This window comes from Mus caroli, chromosome 2 (genome assembly GCF_900094665.2).
Source record: "Mus caroli chromosome 2, CAROLI_EIJ_v1.1, whole genome shotgun sequence".
In the NCBI taxonomy this organism is placed as follows: Eukaryota; Metazoa; Chordata; class Mammalia; order Rodentia; family Muridae; genus Mus; species Mus caroli.
Window position 1 is genome coordinate 28532971 of NC_034571.1, and position 17970 is coordinate 28550940.

A 17970-nucleotide genomic window follows, 5' to 3' on the forward strand; every position below is an offset into this window, starting at 1 on the left:
TGTCTCTGTCTCTGTCTCTGTCTCTCTCTGTCTCTGTCTCTCTGTCTCTCTGTCTCTCTGTCTCTCTGTCTCTCTCTCTCTCTCTCTCTCTCTCTCATATTTGTTGAGTCTTGACTTGTGTCCTAAGGCCGGTCTTGGAGAAGTTTCTGAGAAAATCTGCTGAGGAAGGCATGTGCGTTCCCTGCCCCTTTGGGTGGAATGTTCTGTCCGTGTGTTAAATCCAGTTCATCCACGCTGTTCCTGGCTTCCGAGTTTCTTTGCTAGCTTTTAGTTAGGAGGACCTGCTGAGTAGGAGAGCGAAGGACTGAAGTCTCCCGGTGTTACTGTATCAGGACCTGGTTGGTCTTTCTATCTTGGAGTGTTTGTTTTATGCAATTCGAGGCTCCAGTGTTTGGTGCATAGAAGTTAGAATTGTTGCATCATCTTGAATTGTTTCTTTTATTAATCTATCCTGTCCCAGCCTGGCATAGTGGCCCATATCTTTAATCCCAGTACTCAGGAGGCAGACATAGGCCAATCTCGGAGTACAAGACCAGCCTGGTCTACATAGAACATAGTTCTAGGACAAACAGAGCTTCATAGTTAGACCCTGTCTCAAAAATAAACAGGCAAACAACACCAAAAGGTGGAGTCCTTTTTATCTCCTTTAACTAGTTTTGGTTTGAAGTTGACTTTGTCTAGCATAAGAATAAATTTCCATTGGCTAAGCAGTTTGTTTTCCATGCTTGGAGATGAAGTTTTGGGGCATCTTTGTTGGCTTAAGTATGCTTCTTGGAGAGTGCATATAGCTAGTTCTTGTTATTTATCCAGCCCGTTAGTCTGTGTCATTGAACTTGCAGGGGTTCTTGTGCCTCCCGAGGGCCAGACTCACAGGCATGTGCCACTGTATGCAGCTCAGACACATTGTGTTTAAATATATTTAAACATTTAAAAGGTTTACAGACTAGACATGGTGGTACATCTCTTCAGTCCCAGCAATTGGGAAACAGAAACTTGAGGCCAGATATGCCTACATAGTGAGTTCTAGGCCAGCCATAGCTACACAGTAAGACCTGGTTTCAAAAAAGAAAAAAAAATCAGACTTGGGCTTGGAGAGATGGGGCAGCCCTCAAGAGCACATTCTGCTTTTGTAAGGATTCCAGTTGGATTCCTAGCACCCATGTTAGGTGGCTGTGAGCCGGGGATCTGACTCCCTATTCTGGCACATGCGTGCACACATACACACTATACACACACTGCACACATACACATAGACACACTATACACACATCGCACACATACACATAGACACACTATACACACACCGCACACATACACATAGACACACTATACACACCACACACATACACACACTACACCCACTATAAACACACACATACACACACTACACACACCATACACACACATATACACATACACACACACACACCATACACACTCACATACACACATACTGAAAACATTTCATTCAGAAGTCAGTCATGATGGCACATACCTGTGACCCCAATATCCAAAGACTGAAGATGTTGAGTTTAAGGCCAAACTTGCACACAATGAGATTCTGTCTCAAAATGGGGTGGTGGAACATCCCTTTAGGGCTACATAGAGAAACCCTGTCTCAAAAACAACTATTATTATTATTATTACTATTATTATTAATTTAAAATATTGGGGTCAACTGCAGTGTCACATTCCTGCTTCCCAGTTCTATGGGAAGTTGAGGCAGGAGAATCACATAAGTGCAGGGCAAGGTGCCATCTCTTAAAATAAAAATAAAGAATTTTATCTGCATTAGTAGAATCTATCAGTGGACCCAGAGGGGCTGAGCTAGGCATCGTAAAACCAGCTATGAGGCCGGATCCCTGCATCTTCACACGTACGTGAGCAGGTAGGTTGTCTAGCTCCTGCTCCAGATCAGGCCCAGAGAGGAAGACTGAACGTCCAGACTCACAGAGCCACGTTTAATTCAGGTCTGTCTGGCTCTGAACTCTTTGCCTGCAACACTTCCTGTGTGCACCATCGCAGTCTGCTGAGGCCGACTTGGGCCTTCTCTGGGCTGGCCCTGGGAGGGTGGGGGCTGCAGGCAGACCCAAGGCTCCACTCCTAGAAGAATTGCTGGAAACGGCTTTCTATAAGTGGCTACTAATACTCAGGGCCTCTTCACCGAAATCCCCCTTTCCCGACACCAACCACTGGGCTAACAATGGCATCTAAGGGACAGCTGGTACCAAAATAGCAACTGGTCTCCTACCCACCCACTCAGGGAAGGAGTCACACAGGCCCGTGCTGGCAGGCCTGGGGACAAGGAGCTGGCACATACGTCATCCTTGCTGGGCCTTCAGATGCCCAGGAGCCCATGCTGAAGACGGGCAGCCCCTCAGGGGACGAAAGAGGGAAATTAGCATGCATGCGTGCAAATGGCTGGCATGGTGACTCAGGGTGGAGGGGAAGGGAAGTGTTTACTGTGGAAACCCTGGCTGAGTGATTCTGGTAACTGATCGTCATCAGTTAGGCCTGGAAGCACAGAGCCCCCAGAAGCTCCCCGTGTCTTACACTGCTCACTCTGGGGCCTCAGTTTCTCTCAGCCCCTTCCTCTGTACATAAGACCCTGGTGACAATGGAATGGGAATTTGCCTTATGAATTCGGGAAGAATTGCTGAAACTTTTCACAAGTGTCCTGAAGCCGCAGCCTCTTGACCTGTGGTACACCCCCCCCACCGCACCCCCACCTCCCACCCCACCCCCTGCGGCATGACCATGCCCTGCCCTCCGATTTCTTTTCTTCACTTCCTCTATCCAGGGCCCCTCCTGATCTCAGTTTCCAGTCCTTTCCTGCCCCCATTTCACAGATGAGTAAAAGGAGGCACCAAGGGATAAGAGCTACGGTCAAGTAGCTGCAGGGTTCATGTCCAGGGCACTTTCCAAATCCTCCTCATAGTTCCAGCTGTGGCAAACTGTGGTGTCCTCCCAGAGTGAGTGACATTGCCTCATCTCCCTGTCTGAGTGTGTCTCATGGCATAGTCTGTCAGATTACTGACTCCATCTATTTGCTCTCTGTGTGTCTTGAAGTCTTCCTTCCAGAGGTGGATGGGTGGAGCTGGTAGCAGTCTGGATTTGGGGGGACAGAGAAAAAGATCTGCTACTCGGCAGCCAAGTGCCATATGCTCCACTCAAGTGCTGGACCTGGACTTTGGGCTCCACAATCTCTTTGGATGACTTCCATTCTAGAGCCTGGAAGCTGAGAAATCCCTGTGCCTGCTTTGGTCAGCCTGCACTTGCTGTGCGCTCAGCACAGAGCATAGAATGAATACCATTGGACCATAACACATTACAGGCACAAAATTGCTTTACTGAGGTAAAACCCACCGATTTGAAGTGTGCAGTCTAACTGAAATGAGAAGTTTTAGGTTCAGGGAGAGACTCTGTCTCTAAGAAAATATAGCTGTGTAACCAACTTGTGTTGTTCAAGCCACTGGTACACAGAAATCAATCAGGGTGATATGTTGCATTTCAATATATTTTCGGAGAAAGAGTCCTTTTTTTTTTTTTTTTTGGATATATGTAGCTATCCCAGAACTCACTATGTAGATCAGGCTATCCTTGAACTTACAGAGATTTACCTGCCTCTGCCTCCCAAGTGCTTGGGTCAAAGTTATATACCACTTCAACCATCTTAAAATGTATAATTTTTAAGATTAATAAAACAAGATACTTATGGAATCAAAATGTAAACATTATGTGGTCTGGAGAGACAGCTGAATGGTAGGATGTTCGTTAAGCACAAGACTGGGTTTGCTCCATAACATTGTAAATTATTTTATTATTATTGGTGGTGGTGGTGGTGGTGGCATTTCCACATGTCTGAAATGCATTTTTTCATTATACTATAAGTTACTGTGAGAATACTTATTTAAGAATAATAACCTAGGGGGCTGGAGAGATGGCTCAGCAGTTAAGAGCACTGATTGCTCTTCCAGAGGTCCTGAGTTCAATTCCCAGCAATCACATGGTGGCTCACAGCCGTCTTCCCTCCGATGCCCTCTTCTGGTGTGTCTGAACACAGAGACAGTAAGAAACCCTGCCTCAAAAACTAAAATGGAAAATGGCCGAGAAAACTATCCATACTGGATCTCTGGCCTCTACGTGTGCACACACAGGCAAGTGAGTCCGTGTGTACGCACATACACTATACACACTACTGAGATAAGGGGGCTGGAGAGATGTCTCAGCTGTTAAGTGCACTGGGTGCTCTTCCAGAAGAGCTGGGTTCAATTCCCAGGTCATGGCAGCCCATAGCTCTAGTTCCAGGGGGTCTGACTCTCTCCATGGGGTCCAGGCATGCACATCACACACACACACACACGTTTAATTTTTTGTTTTTGTTTTTTTGAGACAGGGTTTCTCTGTATAGCCCTGGCTGTCCTGGAACTCACTCTGTAGACCAGGCTGGCCTAGAACTCAGAAATCTGCCTGCCTCTGCCTCCCAAGCACTGGAATTAAAGGCATGTGCCACCACACCCGGCTTACGTTTAATTTTTAAAAGAATTAAAATAAAGATCACCTAAAGGGAGTGAGCACCATCAGGACAAAACCACTGGGCACACGTTGAAAACAAAGCGAGAGCGTTTGCTCTACTCCTCTGTGGTTATAAAGAGTAACCTCGAACACAAAGAGTGATTAAGAGGGTCGTTTGCCGAGTAGCGGAAATATTTCTGAGCAGATTTTTCCAGGGGCTGAAACGCTTGTCTCTGGCTCTGTGACATCAGTCAGGGAAACAACAGTGAGTCGATTAGAAGCCAGATCCTAAAACTTTCCACTGATGTCTCTGTGCTAAGCCCGTGCTCTGCTTTTGACAGAGGACAGAGCTTGCAGTCCGCTATCGGGCTTCATGCTGCCGGCAGGAACTGCCAGAGACTGTGTCTGGGAAGATTTCCACTTGTCTTTGTTCTCTGAGACACCACAAGGCTTCTGAGGCACCGGCCTGGGCCAGGCGCCTTTGTCTCCTGCTCATTCCCCCTCCCTCACCATCTCATGGGCCCAGAAGGCTCTTGGAATAGCTTTGATCTGGTCATCTTTTCTTTTCTTCTTAGTCTTCTTGACAGAGATTAACATTGCCAGCCTTCTGTGTGATCATGGGGCAAGCGACCTCACTTCTGTGACTCAGTTTCCTAATTTGTGAGCGTTTTACCGGTACCCACCTCTTAGGTTGTTCCCGTGGAACTCATATGTAAATGCAGGTGGTGGAACCAGGTCATGCGCATGTGATCTGCCATTGAGCCGCCATGCCCAGCTCTAGGAACAATTGTGAATGGTTGGAGTGAGCTGGCATCAGAGTGGCCTCCCAGAGACAACTAGAGAAGGGGAGAGGACAGTGAGAGAAGGCTCGCTGCTTCCATGCATAGCTTAGCTTTCAGACATTTACAGGCCCAGGTTATAGCAGACACTCAGTGGAAATCATCCTGACTGGTTCTGCTGGCGTGTGCCTGACATTCCAGCACTGAGCCAGGTAGGAAGAGTCAAGAGTTCGAGGCCAGCCTGGGCACAAAGCAAGAACCTATGAAGAGAAGGAAGTGGAAAAGGAAAGGAAAGATGAATCTCGCAATCCTGAATGTTACGTGAAGCACAGATTTGACTTAAGTTTGTCCTCTTTTTTGCTTGGTTGGGACCAAGCTCATTCATTCATTCATTCATGCATGCATGTATGCATGCCTTCTTTCCTTTTTTAAAAAATTTATTTATTTATTTTATGTATATGAGTACACTGTCCCTCTCTTCAGACACACCAGAAGAGGGCACTGGATCCCATGCAGATGGTTGTGAGCTACCATGTGATTGCTGGGAATTGAACTCAGGACCTTTGGAAGAGTAATCAGTGCTCTTAACCACTGAGCCGTCTCTCCAGCCCCCAGCCTTCTTTCCTTATTAACTTACTTATTTTTTTGTTTAATTTGTACTCAGTTACTTAGTGTGTTTGTGCATGCATGGGTGTATGCGTGTGTGTGCCTGTGCATGTGCGTGTGTGCTTGCATGTGTCACAGTTCTGGTGCAGAGCTCAGTGGATAACCTGCAGGAGTTGGGACTCACCTTCCACCAGGTGGGTTCTGGGAATTGAACTCAGGTCCTTAGGCTTGGCAGTCGTGCTTGCTGAACCAGTCCCTCTTATGTTCTCAAGGGGTGTGAGGGATAGGTGCTACTTTGCAGATGGGTAACTGGTGAGAGGGTAGGTAGGTCAAGCCACGGAGGGGCAGTGGATTAACTGTCAACCATGAAGCATCGCTGCCCACCTGGCTGCAAACCTGACTGATATGTCTACGTCTGTGGCTCTTCTCCAGATGCTGTCAAATCTGGACCTGACTCTTCAGGCATCCAAGCAAAATGGCACCGAGACCCGGGAGGTGTTCCTGGTCCTCGTTTCGAACAAAAATGTCTTCGTGAAGTTCCAGGCCCCGGAAATCCCATTGCACTTGGCCTACGTGAGTGTGTGACCCTTAACTCTAGGCAGGCTGTGGGAAATCTCTGCCTGGTGTCCCTCTCTGTGAGCAACATGGCACACCAGAAAGGCAGAGGCAGATAGGGACAGGACCAGAAGGTGCCAGAGGAGGCAGAGGTGGGCAATAGAGGTGAAGATGGCTCACAGATGGACCCATAGGCCAGCGTGGTGGAGACATCATGGAAAATCCCTTCCTAAGTCCAAGGGCCTGGCCTCCCTTCCCAGAGTGCTCTTCTCCTTCTCACTGAGAGAGGAAGTCAGGTCCCAGAGATCTTCCCATGCTGCCTCTCCAATCAGTTCCTTCCCCACTTGCTACCCAGGGTTGAGGAGTTACCAGGGTCCTGAATGACACTAGGAATGCAAGCTCTGGCTGGAGGGTTGCAGCTGCAGTCTAGCCTGGTTGCATCTTTTTACTTGCTCTGAACACTCACAGTGACAGCCCTGAATCATCTGCGTGCAGATCACCACCCAGAGGCCAGAGGCCGTAAACCAGGGGCCTGATAAACGTCATGCTCTTTAGTCACGGCTGTAACCCTCTTACTGGGGTTAATGCCTGCAGAGTAGGCAGTGTGCTCTATTATATCTCTTCTGACTGTCATGCAGTCCTCCTTAATATCTAATCTGAAGCCCTCCTGCTGCTGCTACCTCAGCTCAAAGTAGCTTGGAGTCAATAGTTCTAGCTGCTTCCTCTAGATCACCTCCTCCAGGAAGTCCTCTTCATTTCCTTCCTTAGCCCAACAGACCCCAGAGGAGCCTAAGGGAGGTAGTAAGGTTTGGGATCTCTCCAGTCTCCCCATCCCCAGAATAAATTTAATCTAATTTTATGTATATGGGTGTTTTGTCTGTACCATATGTGAGCCTTGTGCCTGAGGAGGCCAGAATAATGTTGCATTCCCTAGGGCTTTAGTTACAGATGGCTGTGAGCCACCATGTGGGTGCTGGGAATTGAACCTGGGTTCTCATGAGAGAAGAGTCAGGGCTCCTAACCACTGAGCCATCTTTCCAGACCTGCTTTTTGCTTTTCATGATAGGGTTTCTCTGTGTAGGCCTGGGTGTCCCAGAACTTGCTATGTAGTCCAGGCTGGCCTCGAACTCACAGAGTTCTGCCTGCTTCTGCCATTCAGGTGCTACGATTAAAAGCATGAGCCACCACTACCTGGCTCCAGCCTTGGTTTTTGTTATTTATTAAATAATGTCCTCTATCTTCTATTACTTCAACTAAGGATGTCTCTCTAGTTTCTTAATGGTGAGCTCCCAGAGTCGGCAGAACCCCATCTGTCTTCATTCGTTTACTCATTCATTTTTTTTTCTCATACCTTTCTTCCTTTCCCCTTCCACTGTCCCCTTCCCCATGCATTGGGAGTACCTAATATGTGGCAGGTCTCAAGGTGCAGCTGGCGTATCAGATCCCCAATGAACAAAGGCTCAGAGCCTTCAATGAGTCAAGTGCTGTGTGTGGATGGGCACCAAGATTTCCCTCCCGTATCCTCAGAGTGCAGACGGTTACAGACAGTAGCTACATTGGTGCCATTATATATGGTTTGAATGAGTGCCTCATGGTGAGGGTAAAGCAAGGACAGACGGACAAACAAATGTGTGTTTCTGTACAGCCATCACGTGCAGGAGGGAGATGGAGCAGATCTAGCTATGCTAGAAGAGGTACCGGGGGCTCTGGGCTGACTGACGACTTCTGAGCCTTGTCATTTGAAGTCCTGACCTCTTTGCTGCCAGCAGACTTAGCTGACTCCCCAGATTGGTAGGAAGTGACCCAGCACTCTGTGTCTCCACAGGACTCCCGCCTGGTCATCTTCCAAGGGCAGCCAAGAGTCAATATCACACTGCTACCATCCCTTACCTCCAGGAAACAGATCCTCGACTGGGCAGCCACCAAGGGCGCCATCACCTCGATAGCAGCACTGGATGACCCCCAAAGCATCGTCCTCCAGTTGGGCCAAGGTCAGCTCCCTCCGTTGCTTCTGAGTTCAGGTTCAATTGCAGAGAAGACGGCGCAAACTCCTGATATGGGCACTACCAGCTTGTGGTGGCACGTGATTTGCCCACAGTCAAATGTGACTGGCTGGTGCCCTTTACAGTTAGCGACTGCTTCTGCATCACATAGCAGATGAGAAATGCCAGATTTTTTACTTGGGATGTGGCTTGGTTGGTAGAGCCCCGTGCATGGTGTTAAGCTCTAGAGCCCTAGAGCCCTAGAGCCCTAGAGCATGGTGGCTCGGACCTGTAGTGCCAGCACTCGGCGGGCAGAGGCAGGAGAATCAGGAGTTCAAGGTCATCCTCTGCGACATAGCAAGTTCAAGGCTTCCCTGGAGCTTGCCGGTCAGCCAGTCTAGCCAAGTCTGCGAGCCAAGTTCAGTGAGACACTGTGTCTCAAACAAACAAACAAAAATAATAATAATAATAATAATATGGAAAGCAATTAAGGAAGATACTTGACCTGTGCTGGCGTGCTGGGTGGGGTGGGGGGACTGCACTCTTGACGAGTGCCATGGGCTCATTTGCTATGTTAACCCTGTGCTGACACAGGCGGAAACAAAGGCCGGCTACTCAGTGGTGAGCCATCCTCGGCCCTGTTAAGCTCTGTCCTGAATGTCTCCTCATCAATGCCTTGTCTGCAAGTGGGGTAGGACCCTCTGATACATCTGTCTCCACAGACCCAAAGGCACCATTCTTCTGCTTGCCAGAAGCTCACAAGGACATGGGCGCCACACTTGAATGGCAACCACGATCCCAGACCCCAGTCCAAAGCTGTCGCTTGGAAGGTGTGTCTGGCCACAAGGAGGCCTACATCCTGAGGATCCTGCCAGGTTCTGAGGCCGGGTAAGCTAACCTTTGTGTGTATTACCCAATCAGATCCTAGTCTCCAAATGCATTACCCAATCAGATCCTAGTCTCCAAATGCATTACCCAATCAGATCCTAGTCTCCAAATGCATTACCCAATCAGATCTCAGCCTCCAAGTGTATTACCCAATCAGATCCCAGCCTCCACGTGTATTACCCAATCAGATCCCAGCCTCCAGGTGTATTAATTTTCCTATTGCTGAGATAAAACACCATGACCAAGGCAATGTGTAGAAGAGTTTATTTTGGGCTCGCAGCTCCAGAGCATCAGAGTTCACAACAGCAGAGTGGAGGTTGCAGGCAGCAGGCAGCTGGAGCAGCAGCTAAGAGCTCACATCTTGAACCACACAGACAGGAGGCAGAGAGCTCACCAAAGCCCACCCCTTGCGTTCTACACCCTCCAGGAAGGCCCATTTCCCTAAGCCTTCCCAGACTGGGATCAAGTATTCAGATGCTCATACGGAAACCAGCACACCAGGTCTGTCCCCATACTAAAGCCACAACCATCTGCCCGCCCGCTACAGGCCCCGGACGGTGACCGTAATGATGGAACTGAGTTGCACATCTGGGGACGCCATTCTCATCCTGCACGGCCCTCCGTATGTCTCCTGGTTCATCGACATCAACCACAGCATGCAGATCTTGGTGAGCCTTGTACTCCCACCCCAGCCGAGACCTTACACACCTTCCCCAGCTTCCTACCTTCATCTAAGTTGTTAAAGTAAAGGCCACTTCCAGGAAGCTTGTCTTGATGGGCCAGGGAATTCCTTAACCTAGCCTGGTGGGCCAAGGAAGACTCCTGGAGATACAAACTCTGAGCTGGGTCAGAGGTCAAAGGGGAAACAGAGAAGGTGAGGGGAAGGGACGGCAAGGCACAGGCGAAGGGCAGGGGTCTCCGTAGGTAAGACGCCAGCTCTCTTTTTCTGCCTTCAGACCACAGGTGAATACTCTGTCAAGATCTTTCCAGGAAGCAAGGTCAAAGGCGTGGAGCTCCCAGACACACCCCAAGGCCTGATAGGGGAGGCCCGCAAGCTCAATGCCAGCATTGTCACCTCCTTTGTAGAGCTCCCTCTGGCCAGCAATGTCTCCCTGAGGGCCTCCAGCTGCGGTGAGCCCCAGCCCTGTGCCCCTGTCCCAGACCTATTGCTCCTCCTCCCTTTCCATCACTTTGCCCCTCTCTGTTCTTTGAGCTTGGCCGGTTTCTCTGTGCCTCACTGGCCTCATCTGCCTCATCTGCCACCCGTAGTGCACACCCAGTGACGGTCCACTCCACCCACTCCATAGGTGGTGTGTTCCAGACCTCCCCTGCACCCGTTGTGACCACACCTCCCAAGGACACGTGCAGCCCCGTGCTACTCATGTCCCTGATCCAGCCAAAGTGTGGCAATCAGGTCATGACTCTGGCACTCAATAAAAAACACGTGCAGGTAAGTAAAGCCCCGCCCCTCCACCTTGAGATGGCATGGACAGCTGATCCCCTGCCAAGAATGTCAGGGGCCCAGCCCAGGCAGTAAGAGCAAGTCACATCCCTGTGCAAGCCTCGGTTTTCTCACTTGTGAAATGCAGTTTGAACAGAGCACAGAGCCGTGCACTGGTATCCTCAGATATTCTCAGAACCTGGGAGGCTGAGCGAGGAGGATGGTGAATTTCAGGTGGACTAGGCTACATAGAAGGTATAAAACAGGGTCATCCTCAACTACATAGGGAGTTTGAGGACAGCCTAGGCTACATGAGCCCCAATCTCAAAACACAAGAATAATCATGCCAACATTAGGTAGTCATTATTAATCTTTGTTTATTTGTTTTCTTTTTAAGACAGGGTTTCTCTGTGTAGCTCTGGCTGTCTTAGAACTCACTCTGTAGACCAGGCTGGCCTTGAACTCGTAGAAATCTGCCTGACTCTGCCTTCTGGGTGCTGGGATCAAAGGTGTGCGCCACCACTGCCTGGCTTAGTCATTATTATTAATCTTAATGGTGGTTGAGCCAGGTGGTCACAGAAATTTGTATTATGTGGCCTTTGCATGATTGATAAATCCAAAAGACACTCTGCAGGGCTGGGGAGATGCCCAGGGAATAACGTGTTTGCCGTGGAGTAACGTGCTCGCCGTGCAAGCACGAGGGACTGAGTTTGGATTCCCAGCACTAGGAGGCAGAGAAAAGGAAGCCCTGGGGTCTCTCTATCCAGCCAGGCTAGCCAATCCGTGAGGTCCGGGTTCAGTAGGACCTCCCTGTCTTGCCAGGTATGGTAGCTTGTGGGTTTTTTTTTTTTCCCTTGGTTTTTTTGAGACAGGGTTTCTCTGTGTAGCCCTGGCTGTCCCGGAACTCATTCTGTAGACCAGGCTGGCCTCGAACTCAGAAATCCGCCTGCCTCCACCTCTCAAGTGCTGGGATTAAAGGTGTGTGCCACTACTGCCCAGCTAGTTTGTGCTTTTAATCCCAGCACTTGGGAGGCAGAGGCAGGCAGAACCCTGTAAGTTCAAAGGCCAGCCTGGTCTACAGAGTGAGTTCCAGGCCAGCTAAGGCTATATAGTGAGACCCTGGAGAGAGAGAGAGAGACAGAGAGAGAGAGAGACAGAGAGAGAGAGAGAGAGACAGAGACAGACAGACAGACAGACAGAGATACACACAGAGACACACAGAGACACAGAGACAGAAATCAGTGGAATGACTCAGTGGTGAAACATTTGCACACAGCCTGCTTACCTGACTTCAAGCCCCAGAACCCACAGGAAGATGGAAAGAACAGCTCCACTAAGCCATGCTCTGACCTTCACCTGTGTACCCTGCCCAGGGCACACACTCAATAACCATAATAGGTTAGTTTTAAAAGCAAGGTGCTTTGCACTGCATGGTATCTGCACTCAGCAGTTCTTTCCTGTTGGGTGTTCAAAAGACAGTGCGATAGAAACTCACTAGCTGGCATCATTGGTTTCTTGGCTTTGTGCATATAAAACCTGGTATTTCTAATGATACAGTTAAAAAAAAAAAGCAAGGTGCAGTAGTAAAAGATGCCTGATGCCTGATAGCAAACTCTGTGTTCCACACATGAGCACCTATGTATGCGGGTGTACATATGGTAGATAGACCGCACACACAGAGTATATAAACTGCACACACAACACACATACAGAGTATATAAACTGCGCACACACACATACACACAGGGTATATAAACTTCACACACATACACACACACAGAGTATATAAACTGCACACACATACATACACACACACATGCACGCAGAGAGAGAGGCAGAGAAAGGTATTAATACCGTCACTGTGTATTCCTAATTGGACTAGAGCCTTAAACTCACAGAGATCCCCCTGCCTCTGCCTCCCGGGTGCTGGGATTCCCAGGCGCCACCACCGCCCTGCACAGAATGGAGAAAGTCTACATCTTCCCTTCTGAACTTGTGACTCTCCTCACCTCGCCTCCAGGATGCTGGATTATATTATATTATATATAATGCTGGATTATATTATATTATATATAATGCTGGATTATATTATATATTATATTATGCATGCGGCACTGTGCCGTTCTCAATTTGCTTTTGACCAAACAGACATATGTACGTGCCCACTCCGGTTTGTTTCACTCATTCCTCCCCTCCCCCACCCACCTCCCAGTGCTGGGGGTGGAACCCACCTGGAGTCCCAAAAAAGTCTTGTCTGTTCTGTACCTACTCAGTAGAGCTGTGTTCCCAGCCCCCTACAATAACTTGCTTTTATTTGAGGAGTCTGAATCTGGCTATGATCCATATAGTGTGGAATTTGCTATATAGACCAGGCTGGTCTTAAACTCAGTAGAGATCTGGCTGCCTCTATCTCCTAAGGGATGGGAATTAAAGGTACACACCGCCATTCCTAACTTTTAACTTAAAAGAAAGAAACCCAAAAACAAAAAAATTAAATATATTTTTTAATGTATGTAGGTGTTTTTCCTGCATCAAAGTCTATCCACCACACTTGCCCACGGAGGCCAGAAAAGGCCATTGGATCCCTGGACCCATAGTTATAGACGGTTGTGAGCTGCCATGTGTGTGTTGGGGGCTGAGCCCAGGTTCTATATCTGAGCAGCCAGTGCTCTTAGGCACTGAACAGTCTCTCCAGATCCTTATTTTAACTTTTGAGCTTTTTGTTGTTGTTTAATTTTTTTGAGACAAGATTTTTTTGTTTGTTTGTTTTTGTTTTTGTTTTTCGAGACAGGGTTTCTCTGTATAGCCCTGGCTGTCCTGGAACTCACTTTGTAGACCAGGCTGGCCTTGAACTCACAGAGATCTGCCTGCCTCTGCTTCCCAAGTGCTTTGATTAGAGGGGTGTGCTGCTACCACCCAACTTAAAAAAATTTTTATTTAAATGTTAGATAGGAGCTGGGCATGGTGGCACACACCTTTAATCCCAGCACTCGGGAGGCAGAGGCAGGTGGTTTTCTGAGTTCGAGGCCAGCCTGGTCTACAAAGTGAGTTCCAGGTCAGCCGCCAGGGCTATACAGAGAAACCCTGTCTCGAAAAACCAAAAAAAAGAAAGAAAGAAAGAAAGAAAAAAGTTAGATAGGGTGGAGAAATGACTGAGCAGTTTTAAAAAGCGCTGTTCAGAAGACCTAAGTTTGATTCCTAGCACCTATACTGTGGCTCACAACCATCTGTAACTCTAGTTCCATGGGGTCTAATGCCCTCTGCTGGCCTCTGAAGGCACTACATGTATGTTGTGCATACACACACTTAGGCAAAACAACACACACACACACACACACACACACACACACTCTGGGTTCAGTTCCCAGCAATGCAGAAAATAAGAAGACATTCTAGTTGCCCATCCACTACTGAATAATTTTTTTTCCTGGTTTTTCTGAAGTCTCTGTCAGAGCTTTGATGTCTCCTTGGAAAGGTTTCAATAAGGATTCGTTTTACTTATTTTTAAACTATGTGTAGGGTGGGGGGTATGTGCACGTGGCTACAAGTGTCTACAAGGCCAGTAGTCATCCTTCCGAGCTGGAGTTACAATCGGTTGTGAGCATTCAGACATGGGTTGGGTGCTGGGAACTGAACTCTGCAAACTGAGTCCTCTGCAAGAATGGCCGGGGCTCTTAACTGCTGAGCTGTCTCTCCAGCCCCCGTGAGCAGTACTTACAGTGTTTCAGTAGTGACGGCGAGGCCTGAGGGAATGCTGGGCCTCCTAATGATGCCCTTCTCCCCTGGGTCAGACTCTCCAGTGCACCATCACAGGCCTGACTTTCTGGGACTCCAGCTGCCAGGCTGAAGACACTGACGACCATCTTGTCCTGAGTAGCACCTACTCCAGCTGCGGCATGAAAGTGACAGCCCATGTGATCAGCAATGAGGTAAGGCCTGGGAGTAGGAAGGTGTCATGTCCAGCAGAGTCAGTGTCCCCTCAGACACCTCACTGATCCCGGGGCTGAGGGACATTTCGGGGAGTGGGAAGCAGCAGTGAGTAAGGAGCCAAAGCATAGACACTGCTTAGCTTGGCCTTCCCATCCATAAGTCAGGTCTGGGATATCCTCTGGGGTCTTTCTGGCTCTGACCGGCTTTTGGCTCTGTCTTTGCAGGTGATCATCAGTTTCCAGTCAGGCTCACCACCACTTCGGGTGAGATGGACGGTCCTACGATGCTTTCCAACTGGTGCAGGGTGGCCTGCTGGGGTGGGGCCCCTTTCTGGCCTACCAGGGAGCAGGCTTCAGGAAACTCAGGCCTGAACCCTGACAAGGCCTGACAAGGCCCGTGTTTCCAGTGTGCCTCAGTCTCCCCTTCCATACAATGGGAGCAGTGCTGCTGAGGGTTAGGCTTTCGGCCTCTTAAATTCAGGCAACCAGCTCACAGTGGCTGTGTCACCTTGGGCAAATCTTTTAACTCTCCCGGGGCTCAATGGTCATTGGCTATAAACTGTAGCACAAAAAAAGACCCCACCCCATCGGGGTTTTTAAGGAGCAGTACTGAGAGGTGTGAAGTTTCTCTCCACTAGCCCAATGCCAAGTGAGTTGTTCATAAATGTGAGAACTATGAGTTTATTGTTTAAAAGGTGAGGATGGAGGTCAGGCAATTCCTGCTGTCATTCCGCTCAGACTGCCCTCCTCCTCGTGTCCTCCCACAGAAAAAGGTACAGTGCATCGACATGGACAGCCTCTCCTTCCAGCTGGGCCTCTACCTCAGCCCGCACTTCCTCCAGGCATCCAACACCATCGAGCTAGGCCAGCAGGCTTTCGTACAGGTACTGAGCACCCCACCTAACTCCTTGAGTCTTCTATGGGCCTTTCTTCCCAACGTTGCTAAAGAGAAGATCGGATGCCACCTTCCAGAGGAAGGAGAAGGCCAGCCCGGGTGTGTGTGTGGAAGGCACAAAGAGAAAAGGACTTGCGCATTAGAATGTCACTCTGTCCTGCCTGCTTGTTCCTGGAGCCTGTGGGGCTCCTTCTTGTCTTTTATTCAGAGGGATGGGGGCTCCCTTTCTAGCTGACGTCAAGAGGGCATCAGTGAAGAGCCAAGGATACCTGCATGTATCTCCTCCCTCTGTCTGTCTGTGCAGGTGAGCGTGTCTCCATTGACCTCTGAGGTCACAGTCCAGCTAGATAGCTGCCATCTGGACTTGGGGCCCGAAGGGGACATGGTGGAACTCATCCAGAGCCGAACAGCCAAGGGCAGCTGTGTGACCTTGCTGTCTCCAAGCCCTGAAGGTGACCCACGCTTCAGCTTCCTCCTCCGGGTCTACATGGTGCCCACACCCACCGCTGGCACCCTCAGTTGCAACTTAGCTCTGCGCCCTAGCACCTTGTCCCAGGTAAGTGGACATGGCTCGAGACTAGTTTCACTGAAGCTGTGACGTCAGTTTATACACACACCTGCAACTACCCATCTACATGTTTATCCTCTACATATTTTACCATCCATCCATCACCCATCTGCCCACATATCAGGATCCCAGCCATTTATCCACATACCCATCAATCTGCCTACCTATTCATGGACTCCACCTACGCACCCGCCAGAAGCCAAGCCATTCATTCATAGACCCACCCACATATCCAACCGTTTACTCACCCATCCAAACAACCCACATATCCAACCATCCACCTACCCATACACACATCATTTACTGTCTGTCAGTCCATGTACCTATCCACCCATCCATCTATCCACCAATCTACCTACCTATCCATACGCACACTCCTGCATCCACCTACCTCCCCTCTCCCTACCAGACGCTCACCCATCACCCACCACTTGCCCTTCTAGCTACTCATCCACAAGCATCCATTATTCTCAATACTTTCACCAGCTCACCTAGTTACTCACTTACTCCAGAATCCCACCCACCCACCCACCCACCCACGTGGCGATCACCAATGTGACTGATCTCAGGAAACTTGACACTCTGCCCTGCTGGTATCACACGTTGCCCTCGGTCCTGACACACTCACAAGAACACTCCAGGTGTCTGCACACAGATTTCTAGGAGTCAAAACCTCCTGAAGCTGGGCCCCCACCCAGATAGCTATACCTGTCTTCCAGGCCCTGAGCCTCCAAGCATCTGGGCTGACCTGGCTTGTGGCTTGCGGCTTGCACAGGCTAACAGATGCTGGGCTCCTACTGGAGACCATTTACAGCAGCCGCAGGCTACCCTGCTGCTCTCGCACGTCACGTGCCTCCCTAGGACTTGCCTGCAGCCTCCCAGCCTGAAAATAGCGGACAAACGACTCAGCCAAGGGCTGGGATGGCAGCAAGGGAGAGCTGCAGACAAGGAGAACCGCATGCTGCCAGCTGAAGGCTGGGTCACTTACCACACTCCTCCCTCCTCAGGAAGTCTACAAGACAGTCTCCATGCGCCTGAACGTCGTCAGCCCTGACCTGTCTGGTGAGCAGGGAACAGGGCTGGGAATGGAGCCCAGATATGGGGGCCCTTGGGAGGAGAGGAGGGTTTCTCAGGCCCAGCAGCCCGAGGAGCTCACAGAAAGATGCCAGGTGCCATGGACAGCCCTCCACTCTCAGGCCCCTCCTGGGCCTTATCTCTGTCCCGTTAGTCACTGGTTGCCATGATGGAGGACTTAACCTCCTGGACAGAACTTTAGCACCTTAGCTATGGTATAAGGCCCCACATTCCTTGACATCTCAAGAGTGGAGGAAGCCCCTTGAGCCTAACACCCTCTGGTCTCTATTGTTCCCCTGGGCCCAGGCAGTACCAGGCAAGAGAGTCCTGTTGCTAGGGGCAGATACATGCGGTGTAGTCTAGGATGGCTCACCCCCCAGCCAGAGCTGAGAATGCAGGGCTCCTAAACTCCCTGCACAGACAATAAGTCTAAGGAGACTAAGGGCCCAGAACTATGTAGAAACAGGAGAGAAGCCTGCAGTGACCTGAGCAGCACTGGGTTTAAAAGATCCTCTGGCCCATTTGAATCTGGTGTAAGGTGCAGAGGTGGGGCGGCTGGTTGGAGAGGTCACACAGCATGGCAGAGCAGGCGCCTTCATTCTTTACACCCACAACACCATCCATAAAGGTATTACCTGCAAGCCGGGCGTGGTGGCGCACGCCTTTAATCCCAGCACTCGGGAGGCAGAGGCAGGCGGATTTCTGAGTTCGAGGCCAGCCTGGTCTACAAAGTGAGTT

At 49.7% G+C, this 17970-nt stretch overlaps 1 protein-coding gene and 1 non-coding gene across 3 annotated transcripts in view; both read left to right on the forward strand.

Annotated features, from left to right (window-relative positions):
- Eng (endoglin) overlaps positions 1–17970 on the forward strand; it is a 36263-nt gene that overhangs the window by 16977 nt on the left and 1316 nt on the right. For both annotated transcript variants that reach the window (XM_021155803.2, XM_021155804.2), the window contains exons 3-13: positions 6333–6473; positions 8281–8446; positions 9160–9325; positions 9873–9993; positions 10282–10456; positions 10633–10775; positions 14558–14695; positions 14921–14959; positions 15463–15579; positions 15895–16146; positions 17166–17220. In XM_021155803.2, the coding sequence (XP_021011462.1) occupies positions 6333–6473; positions 8281–8446; positions 9160–9325; positions 9873–9993; positions 10282–10456; positions 10633–10775; positions 14558–14695; positions 14921–14959; positions 15463–15579; positions 15895–16146; positions 17166–17220 (1513 nt within the window). The remainder of the gene's footprint in view (positions 1–6332; positions 6474–8280; positions 8447–9159; positions 9326–9872; positions 9994–10281; positions 10457–10632; positions 10776–14557; positions 14696–14920; positions 14960–15462; positions 15580–15894; positions 16147–17165; positions 17221–17970) is intronic.
- On the forward strand, positions 12189–12325 carry LOC115030465. The gene has a single exon (XR_003836061.1). It is a non-coding gene; the product is annotated as a small nucleolar RNA SNORA8 (small nucleolar RNA).